The sequence below is a fragment of the Hyposmocoma kahamanoa genome, unplaced genomic scaffold, assembly GCF_003589595.1.
Source record: "Hyposmocoma kahamanoa isolate Upper Pololo Valley unplaced genomic scaffold, ASM358959v1 279, whole genome shotgun sequence".
In the NCBI taxonomy this organism is placed as follows: Eukaryota; Metazoa; Arthropoda; class Insecta; order Lepidoptera; family Cosmopterigidae; genus Hyposmocoma; species Hyposmocoma kahamanoa.
Window position 1 is genome coordinate 1 of NW_020653776.1, and position 21,886 is coordinate 21,886.

General features: G+C 35.5%; 1 protein-coding gene and 1 non-coding gene across 3 annotated transcripts; one reads left to right on the forward strand and one right to left on the reverse strand.

Moving 5' to 3' along the window:
* Positions 1-215: 215 nt before the first annotated feature.
* Positions 216-2,895, reverse strand: LOC113229150 (glyceraldehyde-3-phosphate dehydrogenase, testis-specific-like). 2 transcript variants are annotated; one of them, XM_026462659.1, is made up of 5 exons: positions 2,803-2,895; positions 2,419-2,446; positions 1,489-1,632; positions 466-481; positions 216-333 (listed from the first exon to the last, which is right to left on the reverse strand). In XM_026462659.1, the coding sequence occupies exons 1-4, from the start codon at positions 2,884-2,886 to the stop codon at positions 474-476; spliced, it is 264 nt and encodes an 87-aa protein (XP_026318444.1). In that variant the 5' UTR covers positions 2,887-2,895; the 3' UTR covers positions 216-333; positions 466-473. The 2 variants fall into 2 exon arrangements, with proteins under 2 accessions (XP_026318444.1, XP_026318445.1); XM_026462660.1 differs by having other exon boundaries at positions 2,806-2,893.
* Positions 2,896-7,792: 4,897 nt separating this feature from the next.
* On the forward strand, positions 7,793-7,876 carry Trnal-uaa. The gene has a single exon. It is a non-coding gene; the product is annotated as a tRNA-Leu (tRNA).
* The last annotated feature ends 14,010 nt before the right edge of the window (positions 7,877-21,886 follow it).

Below are 21,886 nucleotides of genomic sequence, written 5' to 3' on the forward strand. Positions count from 1 at the left end.
TTTTTAAATTGTCGACCTGTGGGGTCTTTTTTATTACTATTTTTTTTATTTAAGCGCTAATTTTATTTATTATGAATCCAGTTTCAATAAAAATTGGCAAATAGATGTAATTCTAGGAACTTTTGAGATCGGCTTTTTTAGTATTGAGATTATATTTATTTATATTGGTAACGCACAAAAACCACAACAATAAAGTTTAACGTAAAAAAACATAATTTTTTTCATAAATTGATATTTATTACAACACAATTTATTATTATTTTACAATAACACGAGTCTATAGACACATATCTTCCTGACGTTACGTGTTATTTAGTCGACCTGGACCTTTGCCTGTAAATGCAAATACATTCATTATATTTAGCAGTGGCTGTTACATAGACAATAAAATGAATGAAATATATTTTATAAAAGACTCAATCACATTTAAATCTCTAAATATAAGTGCCTCAAAATAAGACTCACCCGCAGTCCTAGCAATCTGTAACAAAGAAAGGACATCAGCAATGTATGACACACGCAGATATAGAAAGAATTAATGTCTTCAAAGAGCGCCTAGTGAATCTACAGAAGCCAGAGATTTTATCTTATTGATCTCTCTTCTCATACAGTGCACAGTATAGTAGGACACGTATGATAATTCCATACAAACTCAGCAGCGTGGCTTGTATGTGTGCGCGCCTGCCGCGTACTCTGTACGGACGCGCACATTTGCACAATCTCGCGATGCGCAGCGCGGGTCGCCACACGCGCCTTTCATTATTATGCGAATGTGTCAACAGCGTTTTATTGAAAACATTTATTTATTTCATAATTTAAAGAATTTTAAGTTTATGGTTCATCAAATAAATGATGAACAAAATGATGGTGTAGAAACATTTGTAAGTTCGGTTGACTCGATTTGTAGCTCAGTTGGTAGAGCATTTGCCCCAGATTAGTAAAAGAGACACAGTTTAATAATAATAATAACGCATACACTCAACATAGCCCCGCACTAGGGAAACCCTGTGTCCCGGGTGCCATGGACACATTACATACACAACCACAAATGAACACCCAAACTCACGAGAGAAATAAATGTAGGCCATGCAAATATTTCTCCCGGCCCGGGAATCGAACCCGGGACCTCTGCGTGGCAGCCCGGCATGGTAACCGTTCGGCCACGGAGGCAGTCAAGTCAACTCAGTTTCGAGTTCTGTTAGATCGAAAGAAATTTTCTTTGTGTTCGATCTTTGTATTAATAATTAAAATAAATTTATAGTCCTAAATTATGAATTATGGAAATAATCTACTTTCAGTTTTAGTGACGATGCTGTTATAATAATTTCAGAACATTTGGGGTATTGAATCTCACTCGGAAAGTGAATATTTAGATCATCAACACCACACTTTATCCTTTGGACATAGGCCTGATGAAACCGCTGCACTCGACAGGGGTTTGGAGATCGCTGTACGTATCTCATCTAATTTGCCCACGAAATTACTCACCTTTGCCCTTTTTATTCTTTGTCTTATTTTTCTCATCGTCGCATGGTTCAGGAGGGCATGAAGGAGGTGGTGGCGGAGGTGGCGGTGGAGCGCATGGCGCAGGAGGACACGGCTTACTTTCAAACGGTGCTGGGGCAGCGCTCACTGATAATGATAACAAAAGAAAGTTGTTAAATTTTTGTTGCCTTAACAAAGTGTAACAAAACTATCACTTTCTAAGCGGATTGAGTGCTTATAATAGAAAGTACCTCTTAGCCAAAATATTTCTCTGTTCGCGAAATAAATGGCATCCCTAAACAAAATGTACACAGTTTAGGCTATCGAAAAATTGTAGGGGAACGGAAATTCTTTTCTGAGTTTGTTTTCATATGTGAGTTCCGCCAGAGGAAATATGGTAGTAGCTTTTTTGATACCTTGTACTTAGTTTTACGGTTCTTCAGAAAACAGTGTTCAGTTCTATTCTTAAAACTTTTGTTCCCTTATGGTTGACGTTTGCTGATGAGACTTTAGGCCAGTAGGTGTTAGGGTAATAGCAAAAACTAATTTCGATTCCCAACACATTACACTTTATTCAGAAAACTTATTTCGAATGTCGACATTTGTTTGAGGTGGTAGTTGAGTATATCAGTAAAACAGAAGTTGATCTTGGACTAATTTCTTTCTTTTAATATTTTACATTGTCTCAGGTAGACCCTGTTTATATTTTATTCTACGTGGGTTGAAAAAGGCATGCCGACACTGGACGTGAGCAACAAATGCTGCAAGGCAATACATTTCTTGTTCAATACCTTCTACCACGTTGGGTAATAGATTACTTGAAGAAAAGTCCTTCGCCATTGACAGGTAAAGTGTTTCAAAACTTTGGAACATAAATGCCGAGAATACTAAACAGTTTACAAAACGTAAGTTTATGTGCAAATAATTACTTACCTTCATTTTCTGCCACCAGTGCCAGTGTCTGAAAAAGGGAAAGACGTTAAAGCTGACGTAGGTTTAACCATTATAGAAAATCGTCGAACATATATGACTGTGAGTTCATGATAAAGGTACAGTTCCGCTTTTTTACGGGCGGCCTACAAAAAAGTAGTTCAGAAAATTCTACAGTAACGTTAACTTACTTCGAACTATGAGAGATAAATTAGGATTCTGAAAAGTACAATATGAAACCAATAAAGTCTGGAAAGTCAAAATATGCCGAATATCGAAACCATTGCAATTCTCAGACTACAAATTTTTCCTTGGAGTAAATATGTACACCGCAAAGGAAAATAAATAATAAAAAAATAATAATATTCAAAAAAATAAAATTCTTACCACCAACAAAGCACCGAACACAAGGACCAATTTGGAGTACCGCAGCATTTTGTAGCTTTTCTGATTAGCCTTAATAAAATTCATGCAGATTATATATACGATAAATTGTCGTCATGGCAAATTATACATACAACAATAAGCATATTCAAAAATAATTTAAATATTTATTCACCCATTGACTCATGTATTTTTTATTTAATATGCAGGTATGTTTTGTACTGAAAATAGTTGTTTTAAATGTTGTGGTCCTGTACTTCACACTGGAGCTATAATTGAGGGGAAGATATAAGGGAAAGGAAAAAAAGGAACACCAAGAATGCGTCTAAGCTTTCCCTGAAGAATGCCAACTCTCCCAGTCTTGTGCCGCCCGCATCCAGCCGCTGCCGGCCCCCTTTCTCAGGTCGTCTGTCCATCTTGCCGCAGGGCGTCCTACACTACGTTTTCCTTGACATGGTCGCCATTTAAGAATAAGTCTGCTCCATCGGGCAACCGTGCTCGTCAGTAAGATCGTAGAGCCCCCCACGTCAGCACGTACAGTAGATTCTCCCCAACAGCACGCCCTTCTAGCTGAAGTAAAGAGACTTCAGCTCGCTCTTATATCCAGTGGCGCAGTCAAGGCTATCAGTGGCCATCGGCAAAACAAAAACAAAAAAAAAACAATAAACGAAGTTGTTTTCTAAGCAGTGAACAAGTGTTTAATTTCGAACTTACAAGAGCAATATCCTAATCAAGAACATATACAGTCCACTGATCCTGAACCTGACCATTAACGTCTTTGGTCCTTCGAGCCGAGTCATCGATATCTAGTTTGAGGTTAGGTAATTGATGTCGTTGTGTAGCACTTGATTAGCACTCTAATACTCTGATATTTATCACAATAGATCAATTGCAGGTCTCAGTGATGAAATGCCGCACAGACCCTGTATGTACCACCTCAATAATATCGCCCTTATACTGGGAAAAACAATTATTTCACAAAATATCGATCTTGAAATAAATGCAATTGAAATTTCAACGACGATTTTTTCTTGGGCATATTTTTTATTGGTCATCCTACGTAAATTTGTAACTGTGATTCCACATTTTTTTTTACATATACAATTTTGTCACGTTATCCTAAATTAAGTCATTTTCTGTTAAAATTCCAGATAATTGGTTTTCGCAGTATAATGACGATATGTTAGCTAGCTGCAATTCTTATTAGGTATCGTGGATTTTCTCAACCCGTTTCATATCTTTGCTTTTCTTCATTTACTTGCGTTGAACCCTATTTTCTGCTGTTCAGTTTGCACAAATGTTCATAAACATTGTACAGAGCATCTTATGCACCAATAAATATTAATGTCAAACATAATTATTCAAGTGATTAACTGTCCAAAAACAAATAATTCACTAATATATTTTATTCTATACATTAAATTATGTTCGTTGTTAAACTACAAATAAGGTTAAAAGAAAAGGTGCAATTAAAGTATTAATTTTTGTAACTCTTGTGCAAATCAAGTTATTCCCAAAATAATTTGAATTAGACATAACTGGTTGATGACTAATACCATCTCATTCAGTCGCGACCATGTGACAGTAGAGCTCCTGAAGAACTCGGCCACAGTCACCATACCTATTTCTGCCACCAAGTAGTAATGTGAGCATTACTGCGATCCGGTTCGGAAGGGTAAGGGTGCTGGTGAAATTACATGCACATGGGACTTGTCAACTTATGTCTCAGTGTGATGGCGCAGTGGCTGTATCGTCGTCGTATCGTAATCGTAAAAAAAAACAATATTATAGTTTTTTTTATGTATTTGGTAGCACAAAAATAATTTTTGGTACGATAAGTCTTCAAGAAAATATTCAGGATTATAGTACATTGTTTGAAGTTTTGGCTCCAGTATTGCCAATAATAGTTTTTTTTTGTATAAAGTATATAAGAGCGCATTTGACCTCCATCTCACCTGGTGGAAAGTGACGATAAGGTCGATGATGGAACATGCACACCTAAATAATGCCTACTCACTCTCGCCTTGAAATGGCCCAAGTATTCAGGGAAAAATCAGGCAGGGAATTTCACTCCATGGCCGTTCACCATATAAATGTGGAACCCTAACGCTTCGTGCGATCTTTGGAATATCCACAACACAGGGGTGGAGCCCAAGCCTACGCCTAGTCCCCCAGTCATGGAAAGGGGAAGGCGGCCTTAAATCGTGTAATTCCATCGCACACTCTCCGTGATATATCCTGTAGAATACAGGTAAGCAAGCAATTTTGCGGCGATATTCAAGGCTCTGCATTTTTGTCTCTACTGATTCCGAGTCACCTATACCACTCTTGGCACGCTTGTCGATTGACTCCAAGGTGGCCAGTTGGTATGTAGCAGAGCCATCCCATAGGTGGCAGCAGTACTTCATACACGACCGGACTTATGCTTGGTACAGCTGAAGCAACAGTTCCGGTGTGAAGTAACGCCTCACCCTGGAAAGGATGCCAAGATTCTTGGGTGCATTTTTGGCCATGGATTCTAAGTATCTGCCGAAGTTGGAGGATATGTCCATTCCAAGTAGCTGGAGACAATCGGCAATCGGAGAATAGACACGCCTGCGATTTGCCAAAATTGGTTAGGTATTTCTACATAACCCAATTAGTTACTTAATTAATTTCCTATTACGCGAGCAGGCCGTGGGCAGAGTCTAAATAAAGAATGAACATAGACAAAAAATGTTCTTTAAACCTCGTTGGTTATTAATATTCTACATCAAACTTGGGTAGAGTAGTGTAGACGTGTCATTGCAGACGGGTGGCGGGTATCTTTAGCACCTAAGAACTTTTACTTAAAAATTTTTATTAAAAGCCAGACACAGGTTCTTTAGAAATTTATTATATGTATGTATTGATAAAAAAGCGCTTTGCAATCTTTCCTTTGCCACTCTAGCATGTCGATATAGAAAGGATTCATTCTTTCATGCTGTATGATGTCCGTTTCAAGGTTGAAGATGATGATTCCGTTGCAGCTTGCCAATTGTGATATCTTTTCGTCAATTGTGATATATTCTTAACTGTGCTAAAAATAATTAGCACAATTAAGAATCCAGATGAATTGTTTCCTTTACTCTTTCTATTCGATCGATATTACATTTGTACAATGGGTTCCAAACCATGCTTCCAAAATCGAGAATGGATCTAACAAATGAATATTACACAATTTTAAATGTTGTAAACTTAGGAAATGAAACTATTTTTCCGGATTTAAATCGCGTATATTTGTTTTTTCAAACAAACCGACGTTTCGGGCCCTTTACAGGTCCCATGGTCACGGTTGACTGAGGTGGAACAGTCTTCAACCAGTTATGTCTAATATTAATGCAAACCACCCTATTTTTTCACTATAATTACAATAGTTATTAATTAAATACCCTATTTTTAATTTTACAAAGAAAACATTCCAATTTACGCTACATTAAGTTTTACAAATTATTTTATTGAATGAATTTTTATTAAGTTTAATTTATTATTAATTATTAATAGAAATTAGAATAAACTGAGACATATTAATTAGTACTGCAGTCTTATGTCTGTTTGGGATTTTTCATTAGAGGAAATACTGGATCCCAAACTGGTGGTACGGAGAAGCCATCTTCCCTGTTGAAAGTAGTATGTTTTTTAATTTCAATGGCCTCTCGCAGCATCCTGGGTAGATAACGGACTTCTTTTGCAAGGACCTGGGGTTTGTCAAACTTCAACTTCAAACTTTTTTGTTTTTGTTTGAAAAAACAAATATACGCGATTTAAATCCGGAAAAATAGTTTCATTTCCTATGTGTAACAATCGCGAAAACCTAAGAACTCGATATGTTGTAAACTTGCTTAAACCTGCCGTCCACTGACTAAAACGCGGGTAAGTGACAAATGCCTTGGGTACTTTATCAAACTCGTATAAAGAGTGATTATTCAAGAGATGGCAAATATTTCTATTTATTTTAAATTTCTTATCAAGGGTGTTAACATGGATGCATTATTTTAAGAATAGTTAAAAGCCAGTGTGTAAATATGAAGATGTGATATGAAATCAGCCTGCAAAATTGGTATATAGAATCCATTTTTTGCATTTCAGTAATTTTGTGTTTTAAGATACGAGTTTGGGAAAGTAAGGCGACGAAATGGTCAAATATCCGTTCTTAATAGCAAAGGAGAGACCACAAAATTCCCTTTTAAAAACAGTTAAAATTAGTAAACGTGTTCGACTTATCGGAACTTACCCTAACGATGCATAGCTGAGATATCATTAAACAATTTCAGTACTCAAAAATTGGGCTATGGTTTTTTGTGCGAGTTTAAAGATCATCCATGAAAATACCTACGTAAATGCTCAATGGTATAATTACAAAATTTCGTTTCTGTGAAGCAGTTTGTAAATGAGGTCGAAGATTTGTAATTTCCCATTATTCACTGTTCATCCACAAAATGGTAATGGTGCGTATAATTTGTTTAAATTACCATATTTTAATTTTCTATTAATTAATTCAATACTTAACGTTACGAAACTAATACAAAATTGTGTATATTAACGACATCTACATTTTTAATAAGGAACTTTGACGTAACGTTGCAAAACATCCAGTGCTTATCGCAATGGTACATAAAATATATGGTAGGTGGCGCTGATCTCACTACGCGCAACAGGTGAAAGGCACATGAACATTTATACATTTTGGAATTATATTTGTTAATATTGTGTATTTAAGGAATTAAATGTAGTTTTTATGTTTACAAAAAAATCCATGATAGAACTGAATGAAATATTGCGCTCTATAAATTGCGCAATATTTCATCATCTTTTTTATCATTGTGTCGTAAATATTGATGCCATAGTGTAAATTTGTGCAAAAAGTCTTTAAAATTAACAAATCACATCAGATATTGCAAAAAGGTTATTAAAATGAAAGTATTTTACCGACATTTTTAGAATGGGATTGAAAATTTGAACAGCTCTTTCAATAGTCAGGTTGGCCGAGTGGTCTAAGGCGCCAGATTTAAGCTCTGGTTCCCGAGAGGGAGCGTGGGTTCGAACCCCACACCTGACAGTCGCTCTGGGCTATTCTTTTTATTACTTTTTTTAAACCTTTTAATTAAATTATTCATTAATGTTAGTTAAAATTTAACGTTTAATTGTCAATTACGGTTACATACAACACCAACGTAGTACAAAAACTAAAAAAAAATAAGTACACTAGTTGAGAACTAAAATCACATGTTTAATAATGGAAACAAGGTAAGGAAGGTAGTTATATTCAAGATTCCCAGGCATAAAAGCCATTGTCCTTATCAAGACGTCAACTGCTGGTCACAGGCCTCCTCAATACGACTGCACAATAAGACTGTGGGATGTATTTTTGAAATATGTATGAAATAGTAAGTAAATAAATTAGGACACTTAGAGGTGTTATACTATATTGTTACGCGATTTATACATTTCTTATTTAACTTTATATGCAACATGCATTTAATAAAATAGCATGAATAACAATTAGAAATTATCGAGTTCTTAGGTTTTCGCGATTGTTACACAGAGGAAATAAAATTATTTTTCCGGATTTAAATCGCGCATATTTGTTTTTTCAAACAATTAGAAATAAGAAGTCAAAAATATAATAATATACGTTAATTAAATACATTTTACAATATCAAGTAAAAAATCATCGATATTGTTGTCATTGAGTAATAACGAATTTTTTTTAAATAAAAAACCTTTGATAGGGTCCCACAAGACAGGCATAAAAAACGCAGTACTGTTCATTGATGTTTTAATATACTTTTAATTGTTTTTAATTTTTCTATTTTTTATTATTGAGCTATTGCGTACCACTGCTGGGCAAAGGTATTCCCCAAAATCCTTCACTGCTCCAAATTAAAAATTTGCCATATATAGGAGGATTAAAACTATAGTGAAACAAAAACTTTATATACTAAAAGTGTACAGCTTTTGTGTACTTGGATGACAATAATCTATGGTAGTGCTAGTGACTCGTTTAGCTCTTGCAGATTAACTCTATGATCGATACGATATTTGAAATAAATATTATAAATGATAAACGTGTACAAATGTTTATTCACTCATCAAAATGAAGTAATGTTGATATAATTAAGTAACTATTTATTTTAAATAACAAAAATAATTTTTTTGCACATTTCACACTTTGTACGATGAGAGTACAGGGGCGAGCCTATGAAACAAAATAAGCAATTAGTAATTACCAAATGTTTGCTCTATAAAAAATAGTAGGATCTTTTGCGTTCACATTTTAACTGAAATCCTGCACTGGACGCAAACCCATTTTCTTGGTGAATATCTGGAGCTTTGGCCGGTGCAGTCCTTTGGTCAGCACATCAGCCACCATGTCTTGAGTATACTAATGTAGCAGACGACTACTTGGTTGAAAGAGATCTTAAAGATTCCTTCTCGGATGTCTTTTCAATTGTACACGTTATACTCGCAAAATGTGGATGCTTGATTTGTATGCACAAATATTTCCTTAACATATATTAGACTAATCCAGCTCAATGTCGTCATGTTTATTTTAACTGATTTTAAAACAAAATAGTTTCGTCGTCCTATGTCAATTTTTTCACGTTATTCCTTTTTTATATCGAAGCTGTGTTATCGTTACTACCGCTAAAAATGTTATGCTTTTCATCAATTATTCAGTAGCATAAACAATGAGCCACTCTTTATCGTGTCCTTTCAATGTCAAGTATTTTTTTTTTCATTGCCTGCTCGCTTGTTTACATGAACCTAAGACCGTATAAATGAACTTAAGTTATTATCTTGGTATTTATAAAATTAATTGGAACAGCAAAATGCTACCGCTTCTATAAATAAATAAAGATTTAAAAAAAATGCTACCGCTAGCAATGTCGTGCCATATGTTTGTGTCAGAGACGTATTCAAACGTGTCAAATGTCAATCTAAAAACATCACAAACCAAACCTTTTTCCCAAAGATGTTTCTTCGTATTTATAAATAAATAAATATACTATATAAATAAATATACTAAATAAATACGGCACGGATAATAATTATCGGATAATTGTCATTTTCGAGCTGTGTTATAAACAAAAAGTTTTCATAAAAAAGCGTCAATAAAACTAGCGACAACAACTAAACTATAGTAATCTTTATTTTTCTTTATTTTCTCTTTACAAAGGATAAAAAGTTTTAGTAATTTACATCAAATGCTTACGTAATAAACTTAAGCATTTGTAGTAAGTATAACCTCTCTGTTTGCAAACAAAGCTGTTTTGGTACCAGAAAAAACTCGATTTTGCTAATAAGACTTCCTTTTCTACTATAACACGACGTAGGTAATTGTACCTCACTCTTTGTATGCGCTGCAGCCATTTTGGCATTCCTGCACGCTTTAATTCGGCAACTTTACCGCGCGCGCACTATTGTATTGGAACGTTATAGTATAATTCATTTATTTATTGCAAATCTAGATTGCGCTGATCAATCGCCTGGAAGTTGTTTATATCATGTACGCCAGCACATCAAGCTACACATTGACGTGTCTTGTTCCGTTGCACTGGAGGCCTGTGATTTTCGAACAAAAATGTGTAATCCGATGTGCCGTTGTCCGCACATTGCCATGGTTATCAATTAATCCCTCTTTAATATGAAATATGAGACATTCGTTTTTTTCCTAACATTATTCAAATTATTGTTCATGAGCTAAAATTATTTTCTGATTTTGAAATATATGCGTATATGTGTGTTACAAACTAATTTGAAAATTAACGCTTTGAAGTGTGGATAAATGGGGCTAATCACACAATAAAATAATAGCCGGCAGTATCCTTAAAAATCTGTGCAATAAGCGCCATCTAGTTGCTTTCTTTGTTACCAGTATCACAAAAAATAGAGTAGCTTTGATAAATTTCAGCTTGTCAATGTAAAACAAATTAGTTACAAAAATAGCTATTCGATACTCGTCACGACATCTAGTTCACCAATAGGTATTAAATACCCGACTAGGTACGCTAGCTTATTTCGCGATTATACTTCAATTCAAATTGTCTAGGATGATCCCTGTGGCACATCAGAAAATTCTACATAATATAATCTTGTAACGACGTCCCCTAATTTACGTATTTTATAAACTATTTTTATAAGTCTCGCTTCTAAGTGAATAACTTTAAATAAGCAAATACATAAAATAAAAGTAAAGTAACACCAAATTGATGAGAAATAAGCAGAGAAATAGTTTTATTTTTTAAATTAATTTATTTTTACGAGAACGTTCAAAGGTTATTTCATTAGACTGCATTTGATATTGATGAGGTATATCGATAAATAGTTTAATGAATAAATGTTGACGTCGGACCTTAGCACTATCCTATACATATATGTAGCATTGGTAAAAGGCGCGTATCTGCATTACGGGATTTAACGTTATTACTGTGTTATTTCAATGGCTACGACTTTCATTTTTGCACAGTAAGCATTCATTTATGTTGTCTACGGACTGATAACAATCGACTCCCGTCAATCACGCCAATTTGGTTACTGATTATTGTTGATTGTTCACCTATCTCTGGGATGGATATTGAATCATAAACAAAGACAGCATTTTAATTTAATTTATTTCTTCTCCGGTACAGTCTAAAGCACGTCAAGCTTGACACTTTGGACCGTTCTTATCGTAAGCGGCATAGAGTTGGATTTAAGTCTTAAGTGTCAAGCTTGACATGCTCTTGACCCTGTACCTACTCCATAGAAATATCGGATCGGATATCAGAAATAAAATAAATATTACTTGTTTTTTTATTTAAAAACTCAATTATTATTATTACACTAGGGAAAGCCTGTATCGCGGGTGCCAAGGGCACACACATAGACAACCACAAATTACACCTAACTCGCGTGAGAAATAAATGTAGGCCATACAAATATTCCATGACAGGCAGTCCAGGATGGTATGCGTTCGGCCACTGAGGCACCGCAGTTATAGTACATTATTTTGCTTAGTTTAGGAATCAGTCTCCCACAAAATTATCCTTACCAAAATCTAACGTGTAAACTGTTTCTAGCTGTAATATGTATTTTGTGGAAGAGAAAATAAACATTATTATTATACGAGGCCAGGAAGTAAGAGATTGCTGGACGAGTATGAGTTACAAGGCCGAGCGAGAGCGAGGCCGTGTATTAATACAAGTCAAGCAATCTCCGTTACCGCCGAGGCTTATATAGTGATTTTCTCAAAACCAAGCGAAGAAATAATAGAAGACCAAAGAGACGATGTATAATAGAAGAAGTAAAACATGTTTTTTTTTCGTTTTCCTTCGTCCCGCATGGAACAGGCGTAGGTCAAAGATCATGCTGCCTAGTCATTAGTTTCTCTTTTTCTTCAGTACAAATTGTTTCAATTTAAGTATTCAGTATAAAATCCTTCAGTTTAAGTCTTCAATATTTCAGTAAGAGCCGTAAGAGCTGTCTTTAGTTTAAAATATGAATTATCCAGTATGCGAAAAAGTCTCAACAATGGTAACGTCAAATCAACAAAATTGACAAAGAAAAATTTTCATCCTTTAACTCCTTTAAGCAAAAAATATGTTACTTAAAATTAAAAGCAATGTTTGACATAGCGTTTGTTGGTTATTGAAAGTGTCGTTATAGCTCTTCTCACTAGGATTTATTTTCGACGAACATGGAAAAAAGGCCAAAAAACAGAAAAGAATACCACTTTATTTTATTTTACCGCTATTTAAAAAAAATACGATTAAATTATGATGCAATTACGAAGACTTGGTAGTTGGCTGTACGAGTCTTGCTTTTGCTTTTGTACGTAGTTCACATGTCATTAAGTAGATTTAAAAGCTTAGGAAGTGGACAGTAATGGATTTTCATATACTTTGCAGACTTTGGCTGGGAAATAGTAGCACGGTTCACTTAGAATAATAACGCATAGAAATCTAGTCCGCACACGCTAAGTGAGGCAAACGAAGCGCGCCCAATGGGCCTACACGAGCGGGCGGGCCTTCAGTGCTCAAGGTCAACTTGCACCGCGAAAAGCTCAAGAATTTTAGCTAAAAATGACGTAACGTGCGGTAAATGAGTGTAAAAATACGTCAGACAAACATAAAATAGATACTAACATCACATTCCACAAGGAAGTAACGCGTTTCAACTTGTATTTTTATATAAATATTCACTAAAACCGAAAAATAACCTACTACTAAAACTAGCCTACATGTACATGAATTTGATTTTTACCTCACTTGTGACAGTTCGTTTGATATGAAACTATTATTCTATGCGTTATTATTCTAAGACGGTCCATAAATGACAAACTTTCCGTGTTCGTTCTCATGAAAGTAATGCAAACATTTCCGAGCATATTTGAGAAAAATAATGTTACTATGCATTTATGGTTTTGTAAACGTTTTTCTATCTTTTATTATAATAACTTTTTGCGTTGTTGTATTTAGGTTTACTCGATTATTTTTCGGAACATTAATTTTACACTTATCAATTTATTTGGTATTTATTTTAAGTAGAAAATAAAGTTCAGATAAAAAATCAAGATTATGCATTCAAGAACTCGAAATAGGTAACAATAATTGTTATTAATTATAAATAAAAAATAATCTTATTAATGTATATTTTTATCTGATATTAAATAATTTGAACAAAACAACAACAAAAACCAAACAGAGGACTTGACTTTGACATTTAATTACAGAGAGACTCAACATTTTAATACTCTTAATAAATCAACTCAATGTCAATAATTCAAATAACTACGCAATTTCAGACGAAACGTGAGTGTTGGGAAAATTCCCAAATCATTGAGGCATCAATGGCACTGGTAATCATCATATCAATTGAAACACAATATTACATTAGCAGTTACTTTCGTTGTTAGTGGTATTGGTTAAAGTCGAAGTATTGTTTGTCTGAGCTGCTAATGTAAGTTTGTTGCAGATTCTACATCTAGGGCAGTATGCTGAATGTAAGCAGCTAGATAACCTCTTACAACACAGACCTCGCTTAGTACAATAGTAACAGGTACCATTTTAGACCGCTGCCGGATTTGCCTGCTCATAACGCCATCTTTATTCGCGCATATGCTGCTGTGCCGTCGTCTCAAAGTCCCCCACCACCGTCTCCCTAGTCAAGACCATTTTGAAATGTATGTTTTATTATCTATGATGATGTAGGTAATACGCGTCAAATGTATATTCATGGACATATTTAAGGGGAACGCTAAAAAGGTAGAATTATGATAACAACGTTCATAGGAATCATTGGCCACACGTCGGCTGCCCCGTCACAAAACCTAACAAGTGTTTTGGACAAAATTTTGCCGAAGAGCCCAAATACCCGAATCAAGGTCGCCTGTAAACTTTAAAATTTTTGAAAAAAGGAATATTAAGTATTAGGAAGGACCAATCACGGAAGAACAAAAACAATGAAAGTGCGTAATAGCTCCATTACTATCAGAACCGCAGTCGTCAAAACTCACACATTCGTAATGTGAAACACTATGAAATTAACATTGATAATAATTGATCGTAGTTTCAAATTTAAAACACAATTTAAATTTTATCCTGTTGGCATATCGTTGAAAGTTCAATTGGTTTTTTTCTTTTGCCTTGTGGAAAGGCAAAGGTCTATAGACTATGCAGCCTAGTCTTTTTTATTCCTTTTCTAATATAAAATATCTACCAGAACGTTTAATCGAAATCAAAATACGATTGAAGTCATTCTTTTTTTCATATGTGGCCAGCGTGGCTCATATGAACATTGTTTTCATACTTCAACCATTTCTTGGCGTTTTTAATATTCATGTTAGAATTGACAGGACAGTTTTAACAGGTATGTATTTGTTACCCAAGGAAATAATAACGACTAAGTTGCATCGGATGTAATTTGATGGACTCTTTCCTAGTGTGTTTGGTCACCACTCACGGGCCGAATCTACAACGCTAATGTCCAATTAATACATATCGACGCCGGAAAGCGATCTTGTTGCATCTCGAAAAATATGACGTTACACAAAGGCCGAAAAACGATTAAAAAAATAATATTTCTCTTGAATTTGAATTAGTAGAAAGTCAATTTTAAAGTATGATTATCATTTATAATAATTAATTCAAGTAAGCTATTTTACTATACAGTTATACACACTTTGAACATAGTTTACTATAGTTTTCTAAGCTGTGGTCGGGCGGGTAGCAGCTAATCTGTGCCACGTTACACGCACACATAAGCGCAAAGTTGACAAACAATCACGCACACAAGTAGACATGCGCACGCACACAAAAGTGACAAAAATACTTCATCGCGATTCTTCCAGTATTTTCCCCATTATAAATAGGAAGCTATGGGTTTTAATTCCGTAGGTTGACGTAAATACATCACTGTCTGTACTGCACGTCAAATAGTGCAGTGCTCATTGAGTAGACGGGTTGGATTCTTCACTATATTTTTAATGAGTGATCTTGGTTTAATCTTATTTTTATGTAGAGAAACGAGCAAACGAGCAAACGAGCTGACGAGCCACTTGATAGGTTGCATTGACTTACAATTATATGGACGTCGGTCGGGTCCGCGCTAAAAAGTGTCCGAACTTATAAGGCGTTAAAATCGTATACAGAGCGTCATTCACGCTTTAGTCTTCGTTTGTTCGACTGACAATGAAGCAAGCAAAATTAGACAGTACTGCGATGACATTACAATTTAAATTCAACGTTTTAGCTTTTTCATATTCCTTTACATGTCACTACGTTTAAATAGGTTGACTTGGGACATTTTTTTCGTGGTTTTTGTATTAGACCCGTCGTCCATTTGTTTGTAAGTCAATGATAGGTTGGGTCATCGTGTCGCCCATGGACATCTGCAACATCACATGAGCTGCCTATGCATTGTCAGCCTTTGAGAGCCCTGTCAACACGCTTTTTGGAGAACCCCATGTCTACTGGAAAGGAAATACATCAAGGGGAAGACTTCTCAAGATTCCGCAACTTGCAGGTTCGACAAAGGAACGAACGTCGCGTCGTACCCGTCTTACAATGCCAGGCATCAATGATTAGGGGATAGACTCTAAATAAATTAGTTATTAATATTATTACTGGGATGGCTTTTTCAGGGACTATGCTACTCATTATCCCTTCAATCAATAAATGGTCTATTATGACCACATTTAATCATAAGGAAGTCATACTTATTAACGCGAAATTGGCTTGAGCTAGTCAGAAAAGGCTTTGCGACCATGCAATAACAGCCAAAAAGACGTTGCATGTGTAGCTGTAGTTTACAAATCTATAAAAACATTTTAATATCTCGCTACTCGTTTCGCTTCCGCTGAAATCTTAAACATCACGAGGCAAAATTTAGTCATGCGTTAGGTTAGATATTGCAAAGACGAAACAAATGTAACTGCATTAACCTATTATTTTTTTCAATACTTACAAGTAGTGTTCGATCATGGAACATGTAGAGAATAGAAAATAGAGAATCTGTATATTTTTTTAAATTTTTCTCCTGCATTTTAGTTTTTTTCTGACAAATATTGCGTAAAATTTCAACCAATTACCAAACACTAGTTACAAGTTGTTTTTTTTTTATCCTAAAATCATTTTAATAGAGTTTAAAATGAACGAGACAAAGAAAAAGTCCTTATCATAGTGTCACAAGTCATACATATAGTCTGATTTTTATTGCTGTCTTACTCATACACTATGCATGTTGTATTATCATCATGCAAATAAAAAATATATTACTATTATTACAGTATAGAGAGATTTATTACATTATTTAAGAATTTGATTTGTTTTATTTTTTAAAACAATTTAATATTCTTGTCTAGTATAAAGTTCTTAGGTTTTCGCGATTGTTACAACGTAAGAAATGAAAGTATTTTAAGTATTCTATTATGACCACCTTTAATCATAAGGAAGTCATACTTATTAACGCGAAATTGGCTTGAGCTAGTCAGAAAAGGCTTTGCGACTAAATTTTGCCTCGTGAAGCAAAATTTAGTCTGGGGTTAGGTTTAGGCAAAGTTTAATCTTTAAAATGGGTCAATGCCACCTAGCGGATTTTTAAGGAATTATTATAATAAGCACAGTTTAAGGGTCGTATTCTAGAACTCTACTTAATGCTCAAGTCAGGATTGCACGGGATACACAAGCACTGGAAATACGACCGTAATGGCAGGGACTTAAATGATTTCAAGTGCTTTAAACCATACTCAAATCCTGACTTGAGCATTGAGTAGAGTTCTAGAATACGACCCTGAGTAGCAGTAGAGCTCCTTGTAAAGAATTCGTCCAGGAAAGTGCTGCCACCTTACCTATTTCAGCCGCTAAGTAATAATGCGAGCATTACTGCGTTCCGGTTTCGAATGGTAAAGGTACTGGTGAAATTACAGATACATGAGATTTGTCATCTTGTATCTCAGGGTCACGGGCGCAGTGGCAGTATCCCTAAGATCTTTGTGATTTACTAACAGAGGTTTACTCTGTTATGGATAGGCGCGTCGCTTACCAGCAGGCGCGTGTTCGTCCCGTGGTATCATAAAAAAAACGGTTGCTTAAAGAAATCTTTTTAAATAAAATAGGTTTGTAGATTAAAAGTTTTAACATGTATCCTGCCACTAATTGAATCTGATCTTTCACAGATGGTCAGAATTCCGAGGCTATTGTTTACATTTCACATACATACAGCATATCGTTACCGAATATGACTAACGTTTATGAAATCATGACTCAGTGGATACCACTAACTACATATACTACGTACTGTGTAGCAAGAATAAGTAAGGAAAACCATAAGTATAACTGTTTCGCGATTGCGCAATCTTACGTAGACACTTAGACATAAAATGACGTAAGAATCAATCTTTACCATGAATTTACTGCGAACATTTTTGTGTACAAAATGTTGATTCATTCGTTATTTCTTCATAAAACAGGTAAGGGCACTGTTCAATTGTCTAATACTTTTTAATGTGACCGTGCAGCTCGTGGTAGAGGAGCAACTCTAACAACGAATTTGCATTTAAATCAATAATGACTGCATAAGAATATTAAAGCAATAAAAGTGAGGATTGAACCCATTCCGAATTCGGTAAGCTCCGCCCAAAGGAATTTAAGTAGCATCCCTAGCGGCTCCATCAAGGTGCTGGTGAAATTGCAGGCACATGGAACTTGTTAACTTATGTCTTCCGGTGGCGGGCGCAGTGGCAATGCTCCTCAGATCTTTGCAATTTAAAGCTCTAAGTTATGAGGAATAAAACTGTAGTGAAACAGAAACTTTATACTATAAATTATTACACATTTTCTGCGTACTTGAATGACAATAGTTATTTGTTATGCAAAGCTGCAAAGTTGTTATTTGCCGCAAGTGCTTGTATTGAAACCTGAGCAAGCGAAGGAAGCTAAGATTGAACCACGAGCGAAGCGAATGGTTCAAAAATAGATTCCTAAGCGTAGCGAGGGTTTCAAGGCACGAGACGCATAACAACTTTACTGCCGAGCGAAACACACAACTTTTCACCTCATATTCATCTAACTTTTTTACTTTTTAATTTAACTTTTCATTTAACTGCCTCCGTGGCCGAACGGTTACCATGCCGGACTGCCACGCAGAGGTCCCAGGTTCGATTCCCGGGCCGGGAGAAATGTTTGTATGGCTTACATTTATTTCTCTCGTGAGTTTGGGGGTAATTTGTGGTTGTCTATGTACCCGTACATGGCACCCGCGACACAGTCCCTAGTGCGGGGCTATTTTGAGTGTGTGCGTTATCTACATTTTCAGCGAGGACAGTTGAATAAACAAATTTTTTTTTTTAATTAAAAGAAAATTTTATCTACGGATGCGTTCAGAATTTACACCCCAAAAATGTTTATTCTTTCATGTACTTTTATTTTGTGTGATTAAGTGATTATTGAAATATCTTCGACGAATTAAGATACACACAATTTAATAAACACAATTAGTTATCATTATCAATTTAATGTCAACAATAAGAAGAATAAAATGTGCCAACGGATTTATATTACATAAAAATAAGTAATGTACTACAAATCACGTGGTTGAACGTGTCATTATCTTTTTTTTTCATCGAAAGACCAAGTTAGGTGCACCACAGTCCATCGTCAAGTTTGAATTTCAAAAACCTTTTCAGTGTGCAAATAACGCTTTTGCCCGCAGATTTCTTATGAGAAAGAAAGCCTTTCCGAGCTAGTGACGTGAAAAAATATTTAGTAGTGACCCGTCTAGCTTTTGCACTGGACCGGAATCACGAGCGCAGAACAACTGTTTTATTTGACCATGAACAGCATTGACTTACAAATAAATGGACGGGTCTAATACAAAAACCACGAAAAAAATGTCCCAAGTCAACCTATTTAAACGTAGTGACATGTAAAGGAATATGAAAAAGCTAAAACGTTGAATTTAAATTGTAATGTCATCGCAGTACTGTCTAATTTTGCTTGCTTCATTGTCAGTCGAACAAACGAAGACTAAAGCGTGAATGACGCTCTGTATACGATTTTAACGCCTTATAAGTTCGGACACTTTTTAGCGCGGACCCGACGTCCATATAATTGTAAGTCAATGCAACCTATCAAGTGGCTCGTCAACTCGTTTGCCACCTTCTCTACATAAAAATAAGATTAAACCAAGATCACTCATTGAAAATATAGTGAAGAATCCAACCCGTCTACGCAATCAGCACTGCACTATTTGACGTGCGTGCAGTACAGACAGTGATATATTTACATCAACCTACGGAATTAAAACCCATAGCTTCCTATTTATAATGGGGAAAATACTGGAAGAATCGCGATGAAGTATTTTTGTCACTTTTGTGTGCGTGCGCATGTCTACTTGTGTACGTGATTGTTTGTCAACTTTGCGCTTATGTGTGCGTGTAACGTGGCACAGATTAGCTGCTAAGACTAAAGCGTGAATGACGCTCTGTATACGATTTTAACGCTCTATAAGTTCGGACACTTTTTAGCGCGGACCCGACGTCCATATAATTGTAAGTCAATGACGGACAGGGACAATTTTGCCGTACTAACGGCCAACCTCCAGTAGTGGAGAGGCATTTTAAGTAGAAGAAGCTTTTACAGATTGTCTGACTTTGAAATAAACATTGTAAATAATAAACATGTACAAATATTTATCTACAACCCCTAGAGTTTCCCACTCATTCTTTTCAATTTGGAATTTGCCTTACAAATTAGTCTAATTTGCTTACCTATGAAATAAATATTACTTTCATTTAGGTAACTAACTCCTCGAACGATTCAGCCTGGATTTCTTAAAGTTAGAGTTCTTCTTCTGTGCAGGCGTATATCGGGCGAGAACATACTATCACAAACAATTTTTATCTTCAATTAAAAGCAATTAATAAGAATAATATTATCTTTATTTGTACCCTTATCATGCACGTGAATAGCTGTTTCTTTTGTCGACTTGTCAAGGTCACAAGTTTTACTGCAACGTCACCGATAGAAAAAGTAGCTTGAAAAAATAATTTTCACTTATGCCATAAAAGGACGTCTTACGTAGCGGGAGTAAAGTGTATCCTCTAATCCCTAGGGAGTAATAATAGTAACTTTTTCATTGAAAAAAACCGTTTTTTTAGTTTTCTTATCGGCTGTTTTCGATTTCCATGGGATCCTCTCAACAGATTCTGACTTCTTGGTGACAATGGGACTGTTACGGACTCCTTTGTACATTTTATACTTTTTTCTGGTTGTCATGGCGACGGTGATTTGTTGATTACATCTATTGTGTCGAGTGAAAAGGTTTTATTTGCGGAACTTAGAATAATAACGTATAGAAACCTAGTCCTCACACGCTAAGTGAGGCAAATTGAAGCGCGCCAAACGGGCCTACACGAGCGGGCGGGCCTTCAATGCTCAAGGTCAACTTGCACCGCGAACAGATCAAGAATTTTAGCTAAAAATGACGAAATGTGCGGTAAATGCATTGACTTACAAGTAAATGGACGTCGGGTCTAATACAAAAACCACGAAAAAAAATGTCCCAAGTCAACCTATTCGAAATTTAAATTGTAATGTCATCGCAGTATCGCGCTGTCAGTCGAACAAATGAAGACTAAAGCGGAGTTTGGCGCTCTGTATACGATTTTAGCGCCTTACAAGTGCGGACACTTTTTAGCGCGGACCCGACGTCCATATAATTGTAAGTCAATGTCTATAATAGTAATATAATAAGAATGAAAGAAAGAAGAAAGAAAGAAATAAATATAATAAGAAAGTTATATATAATAGTTTCATGAACTATCATTCTATGCGTTATTATTCTAAGTTGCGGAAAATATTTTTTTAATTTGTGATAGCCGAAACGAACCCGGAACAGCATCGTCGGCATTAATGACCACCTCGAGATTATATTATACCCTTTCGAAAAAAAAAGGATTTTTTCAAAACCGATCCACAATTGGTGGACGAATCGGTATGTGCACTCTTAGAATAATAACGCATAGAAACCTAGTCCGCACACGCTAAGTGAGGCAAATTGAAGCACTCCCAGTGGGCCTACACGAGCGGGCGGGCCTTCTGCGCTCAAGGTCAACTTGCACCGCGAACAGCTCCAGAATTTGAGTTAAAAATACGTCAGACAAACATAAAATAGATACTACTTATACTACACTTTTGAGGGAAATGTTGTTCCATGGCACCATTATTTGTATATTTGTGTGCGTGCCGACGAGCGTAGATACAAGTTGCTTACGCCACAGGTATTTGATTTTTGCCTCACTTGTGACTGTTAGTTTGATATGAAACTATCATTCTATGCGTTATTATTCTAAGTGTGCACTGATATGCCCATAAAATTTGATGATTCTTCTCGATTTCCGTGGATCCCCTCATAAAATTCTGACTTGGTGACAATGGGACCACCACGAGACAATTGACGGAGAAATAGGAAAACATATATAAATATATTTTTTAAGTCGGTTAAAAGTACCTAATTTGTTTAATTTACTGCGTGTAAACAAACTCAAACAGCCAGTAGTACACTCGATTTTAGTTTCGTGCCTTTTCCG